General features: G+C 48.1%; 1 protein-coding gene across 3 annotated transcripts in view; it reads left to right on the top strand.

Annotated features, from left to right (window-relative positions):
- Nucleotides 1-14,391, top strand: part of LOXHD1 (lipoxygenase homology PLAT domains 1) — a gene marked incomplete at both ends in the record, with an annotated part of 139,103 nt that extends 124,712 nt beyond the window's left edge. For all 3 annotated transcript variants that reach the window (XM_081263228.1, XM_081263227.1, XM_081263226.1), the window contains 4 exons: nt 4,236-4,406; nt 8,059-8,191; nt 9,096-9,254; nt 13,911-14,391. In XM_081263228.1, the coding sequence (XP_081119354.1) occupies nt 4,236-4,406; nt 8,059-8,191; nt 9,096-9,254; nt 13,911-14,391 (944 nt within the window). The remainder of the gene's footprint in view (nt 1-4,235; nt 4,407-8,058; nt 8,192-9,095; nt 9,255-13,910) is intronic.
- Nucleotides 14,392-17,348: the final 2,957 nt, after the last annotated feature.

Raw genomic sequence — 17,348 nt, 5'->3', positions numbered from 1 at the left:
TCCCCCCTCCCCTCCCCTCCCATCTTCTCTCTCTACCCCATCTACTGTAATTCATTTCTCTCCTTGTTTATTTTCCCATTCCCCTCGCAACCTCTTATATGTAATTTAGTATAGCAATGAGGGTCTCCCTTCATTTCCATGCAATTTCCCTTTTCTCTCCCTTTCCCTCCCATCTCATGTCTCTGTTTAATGTTAATCTTTTCTTCCTGCTCTTTCTCCCTGCTCTGTTCACAGTTTCTCTCATTATATCAAAGAAGACATTTGGTATTTGTTTTTTAGGGATTGGGTAGCTTCACTAAGCATAATCTGCTCTAGTGCCATCCATTTCCCTGCAAATTCCATGATTTTGTCATTTTTAAGTGCTGCGTAATATTCCATGGTGTATAAATGCCACATTTTTTTTTTATCCATTCATCTATTGAAGGGCATCTGGGTTGGTTCCACAGTCTAGCTATTGTGAATTGTGCTGCTATGAACGTCGATGTGGCAGTATCCCTGTAGCATGCTCTTTTAAGGTTTTCAGGGAATAGTCCGAGAAGGGCAATAGCAGGGTCAAATGGTGGTTCCATTCCCAGCTTTCCCAGGAATCTCCATACTGCTTTCCAAATTGGCCGCACCAATTTGCAGTCCCACCAGCAATGTACAAGTGTACCCTTTTCTCCACATCCTCGCCAGCACTTGTTGTTTGACTTCATATTGGCTGCCAATCTTACTGGAGTGAGATGGTATCTTAGGGTGGTTTTGATTTGCATTTCTCTGACTGCTAGAGATGGTGAGCATTTTTTCATGTACTTGTTGATTGATTGTATGTCCTCCTCTGAGAAGTGTCTGTTCAGGTCCTTGGCCCATTTGTTGATTGGGTTATTTGTTATCTTATTGTCTAATTTTTTGAGTTCTTTGTATACTCTGGATATTAGGGCTCTATCTGAAGTGTGAGGAGTAAAAATTTGTTCCCAGGATGTAGGCTCCCTATTTACCTCTCTTATTGTTTCTCTTGCTGAGAAAAAACTTTTTAGTTTAAGTAAGTCCCATTTGTTGATTCTTGTTATTAACTCTTGTGCTATGGGTGTCCTATTAAGGAATTTGGAGCCTGACCCCACAATATGTAGATCGGAGCCAACTTTTTCTTCTATCAGACGCAGAGTCTCTGATTTGATATCAAGCTCCTTGATCCATTTTGAGTTAACTTTTGTGCATGGCGAGAGAAAGGGATTCAGTTTCATTTTGTTGCATATGGATTTCCAGTTTTCCCAGCACCATTTGTTGAAGATGCTATCCTTCCTCCATTGCATGCTTTTAGCCCCTTTATCAAATATAAGATAGTTGTAACTTTGTGGATTAGTCTCTGTGTCCTCTATTCTATACCATTGGTCCACCACCTGTTTTGGTACCAGTACCATGTTGTTTTTGTCACTATTGCTCTGTAATATAGTTTGAAATCTGGTATCACTATACCGCCTGATTCACACTTCCTGCTTAGAATTGCTTTTGCTATTCTGGGTCTTTTATTTTTCCATATGAATTTCATGATTGCTTTATCTATTTCTACAAGAAATGCTGTTGGGATTTTGATTGGCATTGCATTAAACCTATAGAGAACTTTTGGTAATATCGCCATTTTGATAATGTTAGTTCTGCCTATCCATGAACAGGGTATATTTTTCCATCTTCTAAGATCTTCTTCTACTTCTCTCTTTAGGGTTCTGTAGTTTTCATTGTATAAATCTTTCACCTCTTTTGTTAGGTTGATTCCCAAGTATTTTATTTTTTTTGAGGATATTGTGAATGGAGTGTTTTTCCTCATTTCCGTTTCAGAAGTTTTGTCGCTGATATACAGAAATGCCTTTGATTTATGCATGTTGATTTTATATCCTGCCACTTTGCTGAATTCATTTATTAGTTCTAGTAGTTTCTTTGTAGACCCTTTTGGGTCTTCTAGGTATAGAATCATGTCGTCCGCAAATAGTGATAATTTAAGTTCTTCTTTTCCTATTTTTATGCCTTTAATTTCTTTCGTCTGTCTAATTGCTCTGGCCAGTGAAGAAATGGATTCTCTTGATGGTCAGTTTCAGGTAGTTCCCTATCAGCTTGCCACTATTGATTAGTGGCCAGACAGTTAGCCCTGCTGTAACTGTGGGTCTGTCTATGTTGCTGTTGTCTTTACCACCAAAGGCCAGTCACATGACACTAGTCTGTCCAGAGCTGACTGCTTCCACTTGCCCTTTTGATGCGTTGTGAGTGGGAGAAATTTTCAGTAAGAGTCCTCTCAATCATAACTCGCATTTACAAAACTGGGCAAATAAGTCATCCGTGAGCACAGAGCTGAGAATTAAGTTTCTTTCATATCAAAGGAGCTGGGGTTAGCCTGTGATTTGCCACGGAGTTCTATCTTGAGAAGAGAATTGGGATGGCCTGAGACAATGGAGTCAGGTGCAAGGGACAAAGAATCTTCCCCTGGGACATCTTCTAATAGGATCAATAGTGCATCTGCTTTTTCTCTGCCTTCCTCTTTACCCCCCTCTTCCTTTCTATGTTCCACTCTAAAAGGCTTTGAGAAAAAGGCTTCAATCAGTCTTACCTGCATCCTTTTCAGACTGAACACATGGAGGCTTGCTATGTACTCTAATCAGCTTCATGACACTCTCAGAAACCATCTCAGAAAGGACCAGTTTGGAAACTTAGATGGGACTGACCCTAACATAGAAAAGTAAGAAAGATTTTGAGTTAAAAAGTAAGTCTGTCATAAAATAACTCACTACTGTTTAACTCAATGGAAGTGTTTCAAAATATAAGTTAATTGAGCACTATTTTCCACTTTAGTAAAGAATTTATGTTCAATAAAAATAAGAACTGTTAAAATCTAGAATGATGCCAATATGTGTGCCCTGCCCATGAGTCTTAACATCTTCCCCTGTAGTCTAGGTGACTGGAAATTTGTGTCCATCTTTGTGTGTCTCTGTGCTTATGAGACATGGAGACCAGAGACAGGATCAATCTGCAGTTGTTGCTTGGGGCAGTGTCTGATCATAGAGAAGAACTTTTTGATGGGGACAGTGGGGATGTCCCCACATCCCTAGGTGGCATGAGAGAATAAGGGGTGGGAATAAAGCATATCAATTCATTCCTTGAGGGGTTGCCTTGAGCACACGTTATGAGCAGCAAATATCATCACCACAACCTGCTAGACCACTGGGATTTCCCCCCACATGGGTCCCGTTGGCATTCAGAGTTCTCAAGGAATTTGAAGGGTACAGAGCAACCAAAGCAGCACACAGTGTAAATACCATGCAGCTGTCACGGCAAATGCACATCGGTTCATCCTGGCTAGCTGTGCTATCAGGGGAACACTTCTGAAGGAATCCCTGCCAATTACAACAGAAGCAGCTCTGTATTCATGATCAGTCCAAATCTTGTCAAAATTAGCTATATATCCCAAAGAAATGGCAGCTTCTGGATCCTTCTATGATTGTTGAATGGCTCAGCCAAAGACCCCAAAGTCATAACATCTTCATTCACTCTGCATTCATTGAGCCATGGCTTGCCTGCCAGTCACAATGCTAGGCATTAGGGAAACAAAAACAAATAAGACCTGGTCCCTGTCCTCAGGGGCTGCCGGTCTCAGGGAAGAGACGGATATAAATGATGACAGTGCAATGACATCCTTGGTCAGGATGTGGCCACAGAAGATGCAGGGTTCTATAGCAACATGGAGGAGGACTCTGTGACAGGCCCAGTGGGCAGTGGGGGCATGAGAGAAGGCTTCCTGGAGGAGGTGATAACCAGAACTGATTCTGGAAGGAGAGTGGGCATGAACTCCATGAATACCAGAGTTGGAAAGTGATAGAAGTTTCCTTAGCCTTGGGAACATCAAAAAGATCTACTCTGAAGGCCAGATGCCTCTGTTGTGAATCTGATGAAAGCGACAAGCCCCTTCCCTGGTAAAAATGTCTATTTAATTATAGCACAGTTTCTACGGCCCATAAACTCTTAAATTCCATGTGCAAATCCCCTACATATCATGAACCCCAGGCTAAAGGTTTGCAAAGAGAATCTTATCCTATTGGCTGGAGGAGCCCTCTGAGACCACCTCACCCAACTCATCACCAAGGAAACTGAGGCCCAGAGAAGACAGAGAAAGGGTCCAGGGCTGCATAGCCTGTGGGTTGGGGGAGGGAAGCCTAGGAAGGCATGGAGGGCACCTCCGGCTCCCAGTTCCCATGACGTCTCTTCCACAGGGATATTTCCTGGCTGGCACCTGAGCTATGTTGACGTGAAGGACAACTCCCGCGATGAGACCTTCCGCTTCCAGTGTGATTGCTGGCTCTCCAAGAGTGAGGGTGACAGGCAGACGGTCCGCGACTTTGCATGTGCCAACAATGAGATCCGTGAGGAGCTGGAGGAGACCAGTACGTGGAGAGACCACAGGAGCCCAGGCTGACTGTGATGTCTGGGCTGGCTCTTAAGTTAAAGGAGGGTGGCTCCTAAGGAGGTGGGGACAGTGAGGATGAGCAGATATCAGGACAACTGTACATGAGTCAGATCCTGATGAGGGAAATACTGTGGGGGAGATGCCCAAGAAAACTCCTAGACATTGCTCCATGAACCTGGAACTGCTAACATGCCAACTCATGGCCCTGAATCACAGGGGCCAATTAGGTAGCAGGGATCCCCACAGGGGGCTTGCGCTAGGCTGGGCAGGTTGGTGTGAAGCTCTCCCTGGTTTATTTCTACCTGGTAAACTGGATTGTACCAATTGTATCTTTGGCAATAGCTGTGAAACCAGCCTTTCTAGAAACAAAAGGCAGGTCCAGCAAGTCTCAGCCACTCTCTCTGTGTCCCTTCCTCAGGGGATATTTAAAGAGAGAGAGTAATTGATCCCTAAGGTGGATGGCCACCAAGGCCCAGGGAGGTACATCTTTAATACACAATTGTCTGGGTCCAGCTGGTTAGAAGTCTTGCTAAAGGCAGAGCCCAGTGAAAGAAAGTATTTGCTAGCCTCAGTTATGAAGGCAACACTAGCTGCACTAAGAGGTGAACTCCCAAATCTTAATGTCTTAACGTAAGGAAATTCATTTCTAATGTAATAAGTGGTCTAGTGCGGGTGATTGGTGGGAGGTCCTTCATGCGGTGATTTAGGAACATAAGAACTTTGCACCTGGGTCTTTGCCATTTCCAAAGTGTGGCTTCCACATTTCTTGCAGAAAGGAAAAGAGAACCTGGAGGAGCCCCTCCCCCACCTCCTTAACACATTAACACACATTCTATTGGTGAGAACTAGTCACATGGCTCCACCAGAGGCAAGGGCCAGCCAGGGACTTGGGTCCTGGCTGGACAGCCCCTTCTAGGGGACCACTGTACACCCCAGAAGGGAATTAAGCACCTTTGGTGGAAAACCACCTAACCTATCTTTGCCAGGATATCTGCCCAATGATGAAGTTGGTTGTCCTAAGAGTTAGTGAGCCCCAAGTCCCTGGAAGCACTCAAATGAAGGCTGAACACCCTTTCTTCAAGTTTCCTATAGAGGACTTCCTGTCCTGATTCAGAAGGCGGGCTCCCAGCTTCTGTAATTGCACTTCTTGAGGAGTTACTGGGCCCAGTCTTTTCTGAAGGTGCTATAGGTGATGCGTGCTGCTTTGGGATCTCTAGTGTGTCTGCATGGACCTTCACAGGAGTTAGGCTCTCTAAAGATCCCAAGGTTCCCCCAGGTCAGGGAGAGCACTGCTTATGCTTATGTAGCACCGCTGGTCCTGGGGCTAGTAGAGACTCAGTGAATGGAAGAAGACGTGCTCCTCTTCCTAAGAGCTTCACGGTGTAGGCAGAAGGGGAATGGAAGCCCCTTATACAAGAGCCAAGGGAGGTTACTAAGGGGAGGTTAGTTCTGGAAGGATGTGTGTGGAGGAAGGGAGGACAGGGGCAAGAGCTAGGAGAAGGCCCAAATCCATGAGTCATGGCCACAAGCCTTCAGGGGACAGCATGGCACCCTCTGGGCTGCCCAAGAGGGGACAGGCAGCTACACCCACATTCAGTGCCAGAGGTTTGCCCTGGGAATGTTATGGACGCAATCTTAGCTACCTTTATTTAACCAAGTGACAAATTCAGGTTGATCATCTTGAAGTGCCACCTCTATTGACTTCAGGAAATGCTGTCCTTGTGGCACTTTCATTCTTGGATGGCTGGCCCCAGGTGGACCTCTAGGCACTCCACGTGAGGACATAAACTCCCCCTCATGCCTGAATAGAGCTACCCTACCCACACATCCTCACCCCCAGAACCATCTCCTCTCACATCTCCTACTTGGGTTCATGGCGGTGGGCATGGAGGTTCCTAGAACCCCCACCTTTCCCTCTCGTTGACAAACCATGTCCTTCACAATGCCCCTTGAACTCACCAGTGCCTGTTTGACAAACATGACTTGGCTTCTGCTGGGAAGCAGAATCGTGACAATGGCTGGGATCCCTGGGCTGGCCTCTTCCAGGCGCGGAGTGCTCCCTCCTGCAGGGCTATGTGCCCTGTGGATCTCTTCCCCCGCCTAGGCTACCTACCTCTGCCCAGTTCCTTCTACCTATTTTAGGGAGCGAGAGAAGTTACAAAGGCAAAGGGTTTGCACCGGGGCTGGGATTGACCTCACACTGAGCAGCAGACTCAGAATCCCTCTCCTTGATTGTCTTGATCCTACCTCTGAGGTAAAGACACAGAAACTGAGCAATCCCTTTGGATCCCAAGTCCCTAACCCTTAAGGATTCACTGATGTCAGCAGAAGCTCTATGCACAAGGCCCACTCCTGGGTGTCAGCTCCATCCCTGGCCCGGCCCCTGGGGAGAAGGCTGGATCACATCTCGCCCCAGGTCAGTATCTTTGCTCATGTTCTTCCCTCTGCCTGGAGCACTCCTCAACCTTCTGTTGATTGCAATCATGGCTCTTCTTCAAGGCCAACCTCAAACACTAGCCATGAATTGCTTCAACCATTCATTCTTTGGTTCAGTAAATATTTATTGAATGCCTACCCCATGCTGAGCTGTTCCGGGCACTTAGGAGTCTATCAATGAGCAAAATGAGGAGCACTGTCGTCATGGAGCTTACATCAAATAGGAGTAGAGAGGTACAAACAGAATTAATAAATAAATGACATAGATGAGGACAAGAGAAAATTACACAGCCAAGCAAGGCAGTCAAGTGCATGGGGGAAATGCGTTTAGTGAGGGTACTTGGAGTCGGCTTTCCTGAGAAGTTGACTTTGCATAAGGAGAAGGAGAGGAGGGAAGGGCCAACCCACTCTGAGGAAAGCATTCCAGGCAGAGGAAGGAGCAGCGCAGAGCTCTAAGGCAGGTGCAAGGGGGCAAGTGGCTGGAGAGAGCAAGAGAGAAAGTTCTAGGAGCTGAAAGGGGTGAGGGATCCTGTTTCCTCTCACCCCGGGTTACTTTGGGGTTGCAGGGTTATCACATTTTGTCATACGGTATGGCCAGTGTTTGTGCCGAGAGAGTTCTAGTGTCACCAGAGTCTAGGTCCAGTCCCTGACCTGTGGCACCGACTGGTCAGAGGCTGGATGAATGAGTGCTGATGCAGACATGCTGGACAGAATATCAGGGCAGAGAGGTTGCTGTGTGGCTGATGGTGGCAGCTGAGGCAGGTGGAAGTGGGGCTGCACACTGGAGCAAGTTCAAGGCTCTCTTGGGGTCCTTTGTCTGGCAGGTTTTGTCCTCGACTTTTCAAAGCTGGACCCAGCCTCTCCCCACTTCTTTTCCTTGTAGCATCCTGTTGAGCCCTGAGTCAGGCCCAGCGTCTCCGGAGAATTCATCCTCACATCCTGCTTCCTTCCCAACATCTCCCCTATTTGCCCAGCAAAGAGGTGGCTACTATAAATAAGACAGAACTGTCGCGGTAGCCTCAGAGTTGGGCACTTGTACTTACCCCGCTGGGACTGTGATGATGCTAACCTGCCTCCCCGCCCCCAGGCTGTGGCCTAAGATCAGAAGAGAGGCCCCGAGGAAGTGGTGCTGTGTTCCCGTGGTGGGCGGCTGCTTCCCCTCTGCTGACCCTCTCCCGCCTCCTCCATCACAGCCTATGAGATCGTCATAGAAACGGGCCACGGAGGCGAAACCCGGGAGAACGTCTGGCTCATCCTGGAGGGCAGGAAGAACCGATCCAAAGAGTTTCTCGTGGAAAATTCTTCCAGACAGCGGGCCTTTAGGAAGTAGGAACAGGGTACCCACAGGGAAATGGGTGTGGGGTGGGTGGGAGAGGGACCCCAACAATCTCCCTCCCCCTCAGGGGGAGCCATAGGTCTACAAGTGGTCCTAACTAGCAAGTACTTATTGAGAACCTACTGTGTGCTAGTTCCGTGCTACCCACCGCAAGCACCATCCCAGTCCACGCAGATGGAACTTACTTCCTGCTTCCATCAGAGCCGCCTCCGAGCTACTCAGCTGCTTGGACCGTCTCCACCTCCCCACTAACTCCACTATTCCTGGCTTAGTCCATTCGGGCTGCTGCAACAGAATAATCTGAGAGGTGACTTGTAAATGACAGTAATTACTCAAAGTTCTGGAGGCCGGAAGTCCAAGATCCAGGCACCTGCAGATTCAGTGTCTGGTGAGGGCCTGACTTCTGGCTCATATTCAGCCATTCTCCCACTGTGGTCTCACACAACAGAAGGGGTGAGGGGGCTCTCTGGTCTCTTTTCTATAAGGGCACTAACCCCATTCATGAGGGCTCCACCCTCGTCAATTTCCAAAGATCCTATCTGCAAATACCACTGCACTGGAGTTTCAACATATAAACTTGGAGAGGGCACAAAAGTTCAGTCTTCAGCAGACTCCCTCGCTACCAGGACAAATTCTGATTTCCTTAGACTGGCACTTACAAATCAATGCTGACTGACCACACTCCCACCTTCTCCATTGCCATTTCCCACACTGAACCCAAACTTCACCCATGCCAGAATTTCCTCGCAAACACCTGCATATCTACACCCCACTATTCCCATCTGTGACTTTGCTAAGTCAGGTGTGCATTAGGGAATGCAGTAGGCACTCAGTAAATGCTTACCCTCTTCACAGGTCACAGGCAGCTCATTAGCCACACTTTGTTTCCTTCAGGGGTACCACAGACACATTCGAGTTTGACAGCATCTACTTGGGGGACATCGCCTCCATCTGTGTGGGCCACCTGGCCAGAGAGGACCGGTTCATTCCCAAGAGAGAGCTGGTCTGGCACGTCAAGACCATCACCATCACCGAGATGGAGTATGGCAATGTGTATGTACAGTACCTCTAATGCAGCATGGGCCAGGGGTGTGGGGAGGTGTCTCTCCCAAAGCCAAGGCCACCCCATTCAGGAGGCTTACAAGGCCGGATAGGAAGGAACAGCTGTTCTGTTTTGGAGCTATATGAATTATTTATCAATCTCCAGAGGCAGGGGACTAGGCTAGATGACCTTGGATGTGTTCAGCCTCTGACTCCAGGGAGACTTCCTTGGAGGAACATTGAAAAAGCCAAATAGTGCCGGACAGCAGGGCCTTTCCTTGCCCTCCTATCTCTCCCTCTGCAAGGACACAGAAATATCACAAAGATCAATACTTACATAGTCACAGTGAGAACATCTGTGGACAGCACAGGGACCGGAAAGCAGCAGGGTGATCCAATAGCACCCCATCCTTTGGGCCCCCTACTCCTCTCATTGGGGTCTTTAGGAGATAGGCATTTTGGGAGAATTCAGAGCCTTTGCTACTTGGGCAACATAGGCACAGCTGTCAATTTGTCTAATTAAAGTCACTTGGAACCCATAATAGCCTGAAGGCTCCAGAGGGCCTGGAAGACACCAAGAAGAACCCAGGCAGGAGTGGGAAGAGGAAGCCAAGGCCAAGATTGGCTGGTTGCTGAGTGTGCAGCCTCCTGCCACATCCCCTCCTGGGCCTGTTGTATTACACACACTGGAGCCTTTCCTGCACCTGGGAGGGTGACCATAGCCCCCACAGAAGCAACACCCAGGGGCAGGCCTGCCAGACCCAGGAGAGTCCCTTGTCGGCAGGCACCGGCCGTGAGGAACCCAAGCCTCTCAGAGCAATGTCTTTCCACACTCCGTTTGTGATCGGCAAGTGCCCTTCATTTAGCTCCCTTCATCCAGGCTTCCCCTTTTGGAATTGGGCAGTTAAAGGGTTCTGAGCTCCAAGCTTCTGTCTTAGCTTGGGCTGCCCTAACAAAATATGGTGGTGTAAGCAATAGACATTCATTTGTCCCAGTTCTGGATACTGGGAATCCAAGATAGGAGTGCCAGCATGGTTGGGTTCTGGTGAGGGTTCCCTTCCTGGTTTGCAGATGACTGCCTTCTGGTTGTGTCCTCCCATGGTAGGGAACAGCTCTGGCTCCTATTTCTCCTCTTTTCAGGTTGCTGATCCCACTGAGGGTCCCACCCTCATGATCTACTCCTGGTTATCTCTTAAAGGTCCTGTCTCCAAATACCATCACAATGTGGGTAGGGCCTCAACATGAGTTTGGATAGGAGGAAAAATTAATTCATAGAAACTTCCCTCTTGGGCTGCAGTACCATTTTTCTCTTTTAGAGAAAACCCAGCCTGAGGACAATTGATCCTGCAGGGGTTGTTGGGTATGGCTTCTCTGGCCAATCCTGATGAGGATTCGAAAGCTGGAACTTTAGTCCCAAGAGGTCAAGAGTCAACCAGCAAGTTAGGGCCAGGTTAAACCCCCTTGGGTTGCCCAGAGCTGCCTCCTAACCACAAGGAATGAGTTTGCTGATGCCTCCTCTTCATGCCCCCAGATAAACAAAATCAAGTAATAAGAGAGTCACCACTCCAGGTATCTTTAAACCTACAGTGTTGTTTGTGAGAGAAAGAGAGAGCTAAAGACCCCCACACCTCCTGGTCTCTTCCTGTCCCAGGAAAAAGGAAAGGTGAGGTTCCCACTCCACGGTTCTGAGGCCAGGTTGTAGGATTCGTGTATCCAGTTGAGAGAAGCATCCTCTCCCAAGTGAAGCATCTTCTCCTGCACCCTCAAACTGGGACCCGTTGTCAGTGTGCCCCCAGGGCTGCAGGAGGAGGAAGAGGTGTCTGTGGGAGTGGTTTCTCCCTGAAGTGAAAGAAATTCAGAGAATCTGGGCCCCTGGACACTGGAGCTGTTGGACAGCTTGTGACCTTGAGCAAGTGCCCATCACCTCTCTGTGCCTCACTCTCCTTTGGGAGAGAACTAGATGCCCCCCTGGAGTCTGACTAGAGGGGAAGGACAGCAGGAGTGCCATCCTGGGTGCTTTCAGAAGCTCCCCCACCCACTGCTTGCCTGTGTAGGTCTCAAGTTGTGGTTCCTGAGGAATAAGAAACTCCCCCACCCCCTAGAATTATCACCTTCATCCTCAGCACAACTTTTCAGGTGGGTCTAATCGTTGCAGCTGGTTACATGGCGTCTTTCTAGAATGTACTTCCATCTACACTAGAAAAGACACTTAGCACCGCGAATGTGCCCACAGTTCCTTTCCAACTACCATGTGAGCCATATTTGAATTTCCATGAATTTAATCTCAATCTCTTATAAGCACAATAACCTCAAATTTTCTTCCTCCAATCTTTTCCCATTCTCTGATTTTGTCTTCACCTTTTCTCTTTCTCTCCCACTCTGATATCCTCAGGATTTTGGTGGAAGCACACACAGAGAGTCTTTTATTTATTTTTTAAATTCAGAATCCTCTATTGTTTTATCCCAATAGCCTTTCTAATACATAAGTATCATCAAAATTCGAGTAACACAGAAAAGTAGGCAAAAGAAAGTAAGATTTCTGTCAGGCCCTGCCAGCCGGTATTTTGGTAACTCCCTTCTCTCTGGCATTTTCTAATACTTCACATACACCGTGTGCACAGAAGGGCGATCATTTTGCCCGTGTTTTTACATAGCGATCGCTTCCTGCTCATCCTCTACTTTGGCCTCCACTCTTACTGGCCACCCTACACTCATTGCCAGCTGGAGCCTGGACTCCACCAAGCCCTTGAGTCACATTATGGTTATGTCTATTAGAGAACATTTCCTTATATCTACCTCAGGGATTTTTTTTTTTAGCCATCAAAATAATGAATTAAATATGTACCAGATGACTTGGAGAAATTCCCAGGAAGTATTGTTGAGTGAGAAAAGCAAGATGCAGGAAAACATGTCTTATATGAAGCTGTTTAGTCAAGGGAATACTGACATCCCCATATGTCTGTGTGTGTGTGGGTCTGGGCATGGTTGGGTGGAATGGGGGGAAATTTGGCAGGCTGCACCCTCAACTGTTACTTGGGTTATTTGAGGTAAAGGTGGGATGCTAGAAGGAAGGAGAGAAGAGGAGGTAGAGCCAAGCGAAAAAGAGAAAGAAAATGAGTACATTTGGGAAAGCATATATATGCTCATACAACTTGTGCATTTACATAGAATTATGGATATTGGTAGGCATATGCATGAAGAAATACATTTTAAAGCATTCTTAAAACAAAGAATGCAAGTATATCTCCCTCTAAGCCATTCTGGAATGGAATAACAATCCAAATATATTAAGTGATAAGTTGGGGAAAGAGATCTCAAAAAAATAATCAAGATTTCCTGTGAAGCATCTTTAAATGGCTTGCTCTTCAGGGCCAGACGCCCCTGGCTCTGGGTTACCTGGAGCAGTGACTTTTCCTCTTCAAGCCTTAGCTCCCGCTTCCATAAAATGAGAGGATAATGTTTAGGGTTGTTGTGGGAGTTAATGAGATGCCAACTGCAGAAGACCAAGTTCTTTGTGCTCTTAAGAATGTTTGTCTGAGGGCTGTGGGTGTAGCTCAGTGGTAGAGCATGTTCTTAGTGTACTCAAAGCCCTGGATTCAATCCCCAGCACCAAAAGAAAAAAGAAAAAAAAATGAATTTTTATCCAAAATGGGTGTTTTAGTCAGGTTTTTGTTGCTGTGACCAAAAGACCTGACAAAAATGACATAGAAGAGGAAAAGTTTATTTGATGGTCACAGTTTCAGAGGTTTCATAGATGGCCAACTCTCTCTCTCTGGGCCTGGGATGAGGCAGAAAATCATGGCAGAAGGGCTTAACAAAGAAAAGCAACTCGGGGCATGGAAATCAAGAAGCAGAGCTCTCTCTGCTCACCAGGGACAAAATATAAACCCCAAAGCCATACCTCGGTGATCTACCTTCTACAGCCACACCCTACCTGCCTACGATTACCACCCAACTAGTTAATCCATATCAGAGGATTAATCCACTGATATGGTTACAACATTTATAATCTAATGATTTCACCACTGAATGTTCTTGCATTGCCCCACACTTGAGCTTTGGGAGAACACTCCAAATCTAACGCATAACAATAGGGGTTTTTTCTCACTGGATACACCTTTCCATTGTTGCATTCCTGAAGTGGGCCCATGCATAAAGAAATACGCACATGCCCATTCCCCAAGCACCATGACTGCTCATTTCCAAAGCTGATAGAAATATTAGCAATTTGGAGTGGGAAGAATCTATACCAATTGTTCATTCCAAACCTAGGGAGCAAGAAGCTGGGAGATCAGTTAGGAGACCTTTGACATTCTCCAGGTAGACAATCGTGGTAACTTGGACCAGAGCAGGACAGACAGACAGATACTGGGTAGTTTTTCCAGTGAGCTCATTCTGGGTAAACTTTAAAAATAGGATCAAAAGGTTTTGCTCATGGATTGGATATGGAGTGTGAAAGACAAAGAAGTATGTAGAAGAATCAAGGTACAACTAGAGGATGCCTCCTCACTGCAAACGAGAACAAGCCCCAGACTCACAGCTTAGTGCAGACATTTCCAGCCTCATGATCTTGGGCTGGAATCCTGGGAGGAAATTATCAATGGGTGGGGGAGGGTGAGATCCTGGCTGGTGTCCCCTGAGTCCCTCTCTCTCCCATCCCTGTGCCAGGTACTTTTTTAATTGCGACTGCCTCATCCCCCTCAAGAGGAAGAGGAAGTACTTCAGGGTATTCGAGGTTACCAAGACAACGGAGAGCTTTGCCAGCAAGATCCAGAGCCTGGTACCCGTCAAGTATGAGATCATTGTGACGACAGGCTATGAGCCAGGGGCGGGCACCGATGCCAATGTGTTCATGACCATCTTTGGAGTCAATGGGGACACAGGCAAGCGAGAACTAAAGCAGAAAATGCGCAACCTCTTTGAGCGGGGCAGCACGGACCGCTTCTTCTTGGAGACCCTGGAGCTGGGCGAGCTGCGCAAGGTGCGGCTGGAACACGACAGCAGTGGCTACTACTCGGGTTGGCTGGTGGACAGGGTGGAGGTCACCAACACCAGCACGGGAGTGGCCACCATCTTCACCTGCGGCCGGTGGCTGGACAAGTCTCGGGGGGATGGGCTCACCTGGAGAGACCTCTTCCCCTCTGTCTGAGATGCCCTCCACGAGCTTTCCTGCCTCCACCTGACATTCAGCAGCCACTACTGAGACATCTGGGGACAGGGACCTGTGGCCAGCAGACCTCTGAGAAATTCATGGTCCTTCAGAGGCCACTATGTGTGGTTGAACTTTTGTGGAGTGCGGCTTTCCACAGTCCCAGTGTGTCTTGGACCTAAGGACTCATAGTCATCATGTGTCATATTCCATTACTGCACAAAAATATCTTTTTGCATTTCCTTTATCTCAAATAACAGTGGTGACCAGGCTAGGACTTGCTGCAGGGTGTGGATGGAAAATTGGGGCTTCACCCAGGGGAGAGAAGTGGGGAAGGAGAGGCCACCAAGATGGTGTATTTTAAGCAAAAACTAATTAACACTTTTTTCCCAAAAAAGCTGGGCTAATTAAATTATTACAAACCACACCCCACAAAGAACTCATCTTAGCATCTCCTCAGTAAGAAAAGCATGCCTTTCCTCAATTTTAATAAATCCAGTGGCAAATGGAGAAAAACATCAGAAGGAAGTATTTCTGGGGGATTTATGAGCCTGTGAAATGTCAATAATTCTTCCCATCACTTTACAGAGAACACCTGGGCAAGGGCCAGCTGGTTAGCCCAGTCCGTGGCAGCACAGGGGGCACAGGCACCAGCTGATGGGGGACAGCACCTGGAGCAGCCTGGTATATCTGGGAGAGTCAGTTAGCCAGTGCTCCCTGTGGTTCTCTGTGGGCAATATTTGGATGATAAGCTGAGGTATTAGGAACAAGATGAAGACCTTGATGCAGAAGCAGCAGGAAAATTGCACACTTGTGCACGCACATGGATATGCATGTGCGCAGACGCATGCATACACACAAGCACCCACATGCACACATGGCCCCCCAACTCTCCCTGAGAGACAGTCACAGAGTCAGGCGTCAGACAGCCAGACTCAGCAGAGCTCAGGCTCTAACGTCTGATTTTCCTGCAGAGAGGGGCAACAGGAAGAGGAGTTAGGCCAGGAAGTATTCTACCAGGAGAGGACCAGTTTACCCTGCAGTGTCATCTGTGCCCCCTACCCCAGAGAGGTCTACACTCTCAGTGAGGCTTCATGACTATAGCAAGCTCAGAGAGATCTCAAGGATTTCTTGGGAAAAGGTAAAATGCACAGGCTCCAGCACCCCAGCTCTGCAGCCATGAGACTTTGGGCGCTTCATTTTATCTCTCTGGGCCTCAGTTTCCTCATCTGCAAAACAGGGAGAATACTGATAACACCTACCTCATAGATTATTAGGAGAACTAAATGAGTTAACATGTTTGTGGTTTGAGTGCAGCACCCACACTTAACAGTGAGTGTAACCATCAGGTCAAACCAGCTATCCTCACAGGACACCAGGAGAGGAAAAGTGACCCTGAAGCTACTGTATCTCTAGCCTTCATTGGAGCTGGCTCTTCCCCTGGGCCTGGATGAGAATTCAGACAGCCTTGCCACTCCTCTGGACTCCGTCAGGTCACAGAAAGTCCAAGGAACACTCGAAGTTACAAAGTCCACCTCTAGTCTATAACTGAATGTCTCTAATAGAGACGCCCAAACATCAAACCTAAAATGAGCCTCCTCCCAGTCCCCAGATCAGCCTTGAAGTGAGGGAGAACTGAGAATGTGTGTTTGTGTGTGTGTGTGTGTGTGTGTGTGTGTGTGAGAGAGAGAGAGCACATATTGGTGTGTGTATGTGCATGGGTGTGAATTGTGTGGAGGGTGTATGCAAGTGTGTATGAGAAAGCCCCGCCTCTTTCCCCTGGGGGGCCCCACCCCTCCTTCTCCTGCCTTTGCCTCCAGACTTCTGACTCCTCCAGAGGAGGGACAGGAGTGAGGGGAGGAGGCGGCTCCCTAGTTAAGTGGTAGCTGTGTGGTTGATGTCTTTCTGGACTTGGTGGGCATTTGGAACTTGTCCCACAAGCACCTGTGTGGGTTCATCCCCCCACACTGTCTTCTTGGTTGGGATCTGAGACACCTCGTAGGGCCCTACCCCACCCCCACCTGGTCCCCGGCACACTTTGTTCTGTCAAACTCTGGGCCTGCAGGCCTCTTATTCCTCTCTGCCTTCATCTGCCGGCCCACCTCTTAGCCCTGCCATTTTTCTACAGGGAGCAGGCCACTGTGTCCTCAACCAAGGTGGACACAAGACCCTCTCCAAATAGCCCTGCAAAAGCCTCAGCCACTCGCCTTGGGCTAAAGAGCAGCCAAAGGGAAGGGGGTGCTCTCAGCCCCCAGTGACTCTCTCCGAACATCCCACCCTCATGTCCACTGCCCCCTCCCAGTCTGCCAGTCCCGGTCACAGCCTGGAGGGGGATGCTCAGCTCGAGTCCAATTTTCTGCCATGTCCCAGCAAGTGCTGCTTCATGGTTTCGCTGCAGAATGTGGCATCTGTTGTCTTCTTGATTCAGCCAAAACTGGTGTGGAAGAGCCTCGTGTACTCCCGACAAACACTGGTTTAGTGTTCCGAGGATGCGCAGGCCTGGCTTACCCAGGAGCTCCGTCAACTCCATTGCCATCCATATCTGTCCGTTCCCTCTACTTTCCTCAGAGGGCTAATCAGGATCCGCTAAGACTCTTGCTGTGAACGCTCCATGTAAAGAAACAAACAAACAACAACAACAAAAAACCCTCTTACTTCCTTTGGTTTATTCAGGTGCACTTGGTTACTCCCAGGGCTTCTCTCCCACCTGGTTCCTCAAGTTCCTGAGACCTGGGCCACTTCTACCCTGAGCAATTTGCCCACAGCTCTGAGCCCAGCATAGTGCCTTCCAGCAACGCTGCGCACATTCCTCTGTGTGCCTCTGCCAGGGCCGCCCCTCTGCTGCAAGTCTCCACCCCTCCATCTCACTAGGCCCTGTGCTCACCTTCTTTATGTCTCAGCTCAAGATCTCCACTCACTTCCAGAAAGAGTTTCCATTATCCTTCCCCCAGGAAAGA

Source organism: Spermophilus citellus (assembly GCF_964194105.1).
Source record: "Spermophilus citellus genome assembly, chromosome: 12".
NCBI classification, from domain to species: domain Eukaryota; kingdom Metazoa; phylum Chordata; class Mammalia; order Rodentia; family Sciuridae; genus Spermophilus; species Spermophilus citellus.
This window is presented reverse-complemented; position numbering and strand designations above follow the sequence as displayed.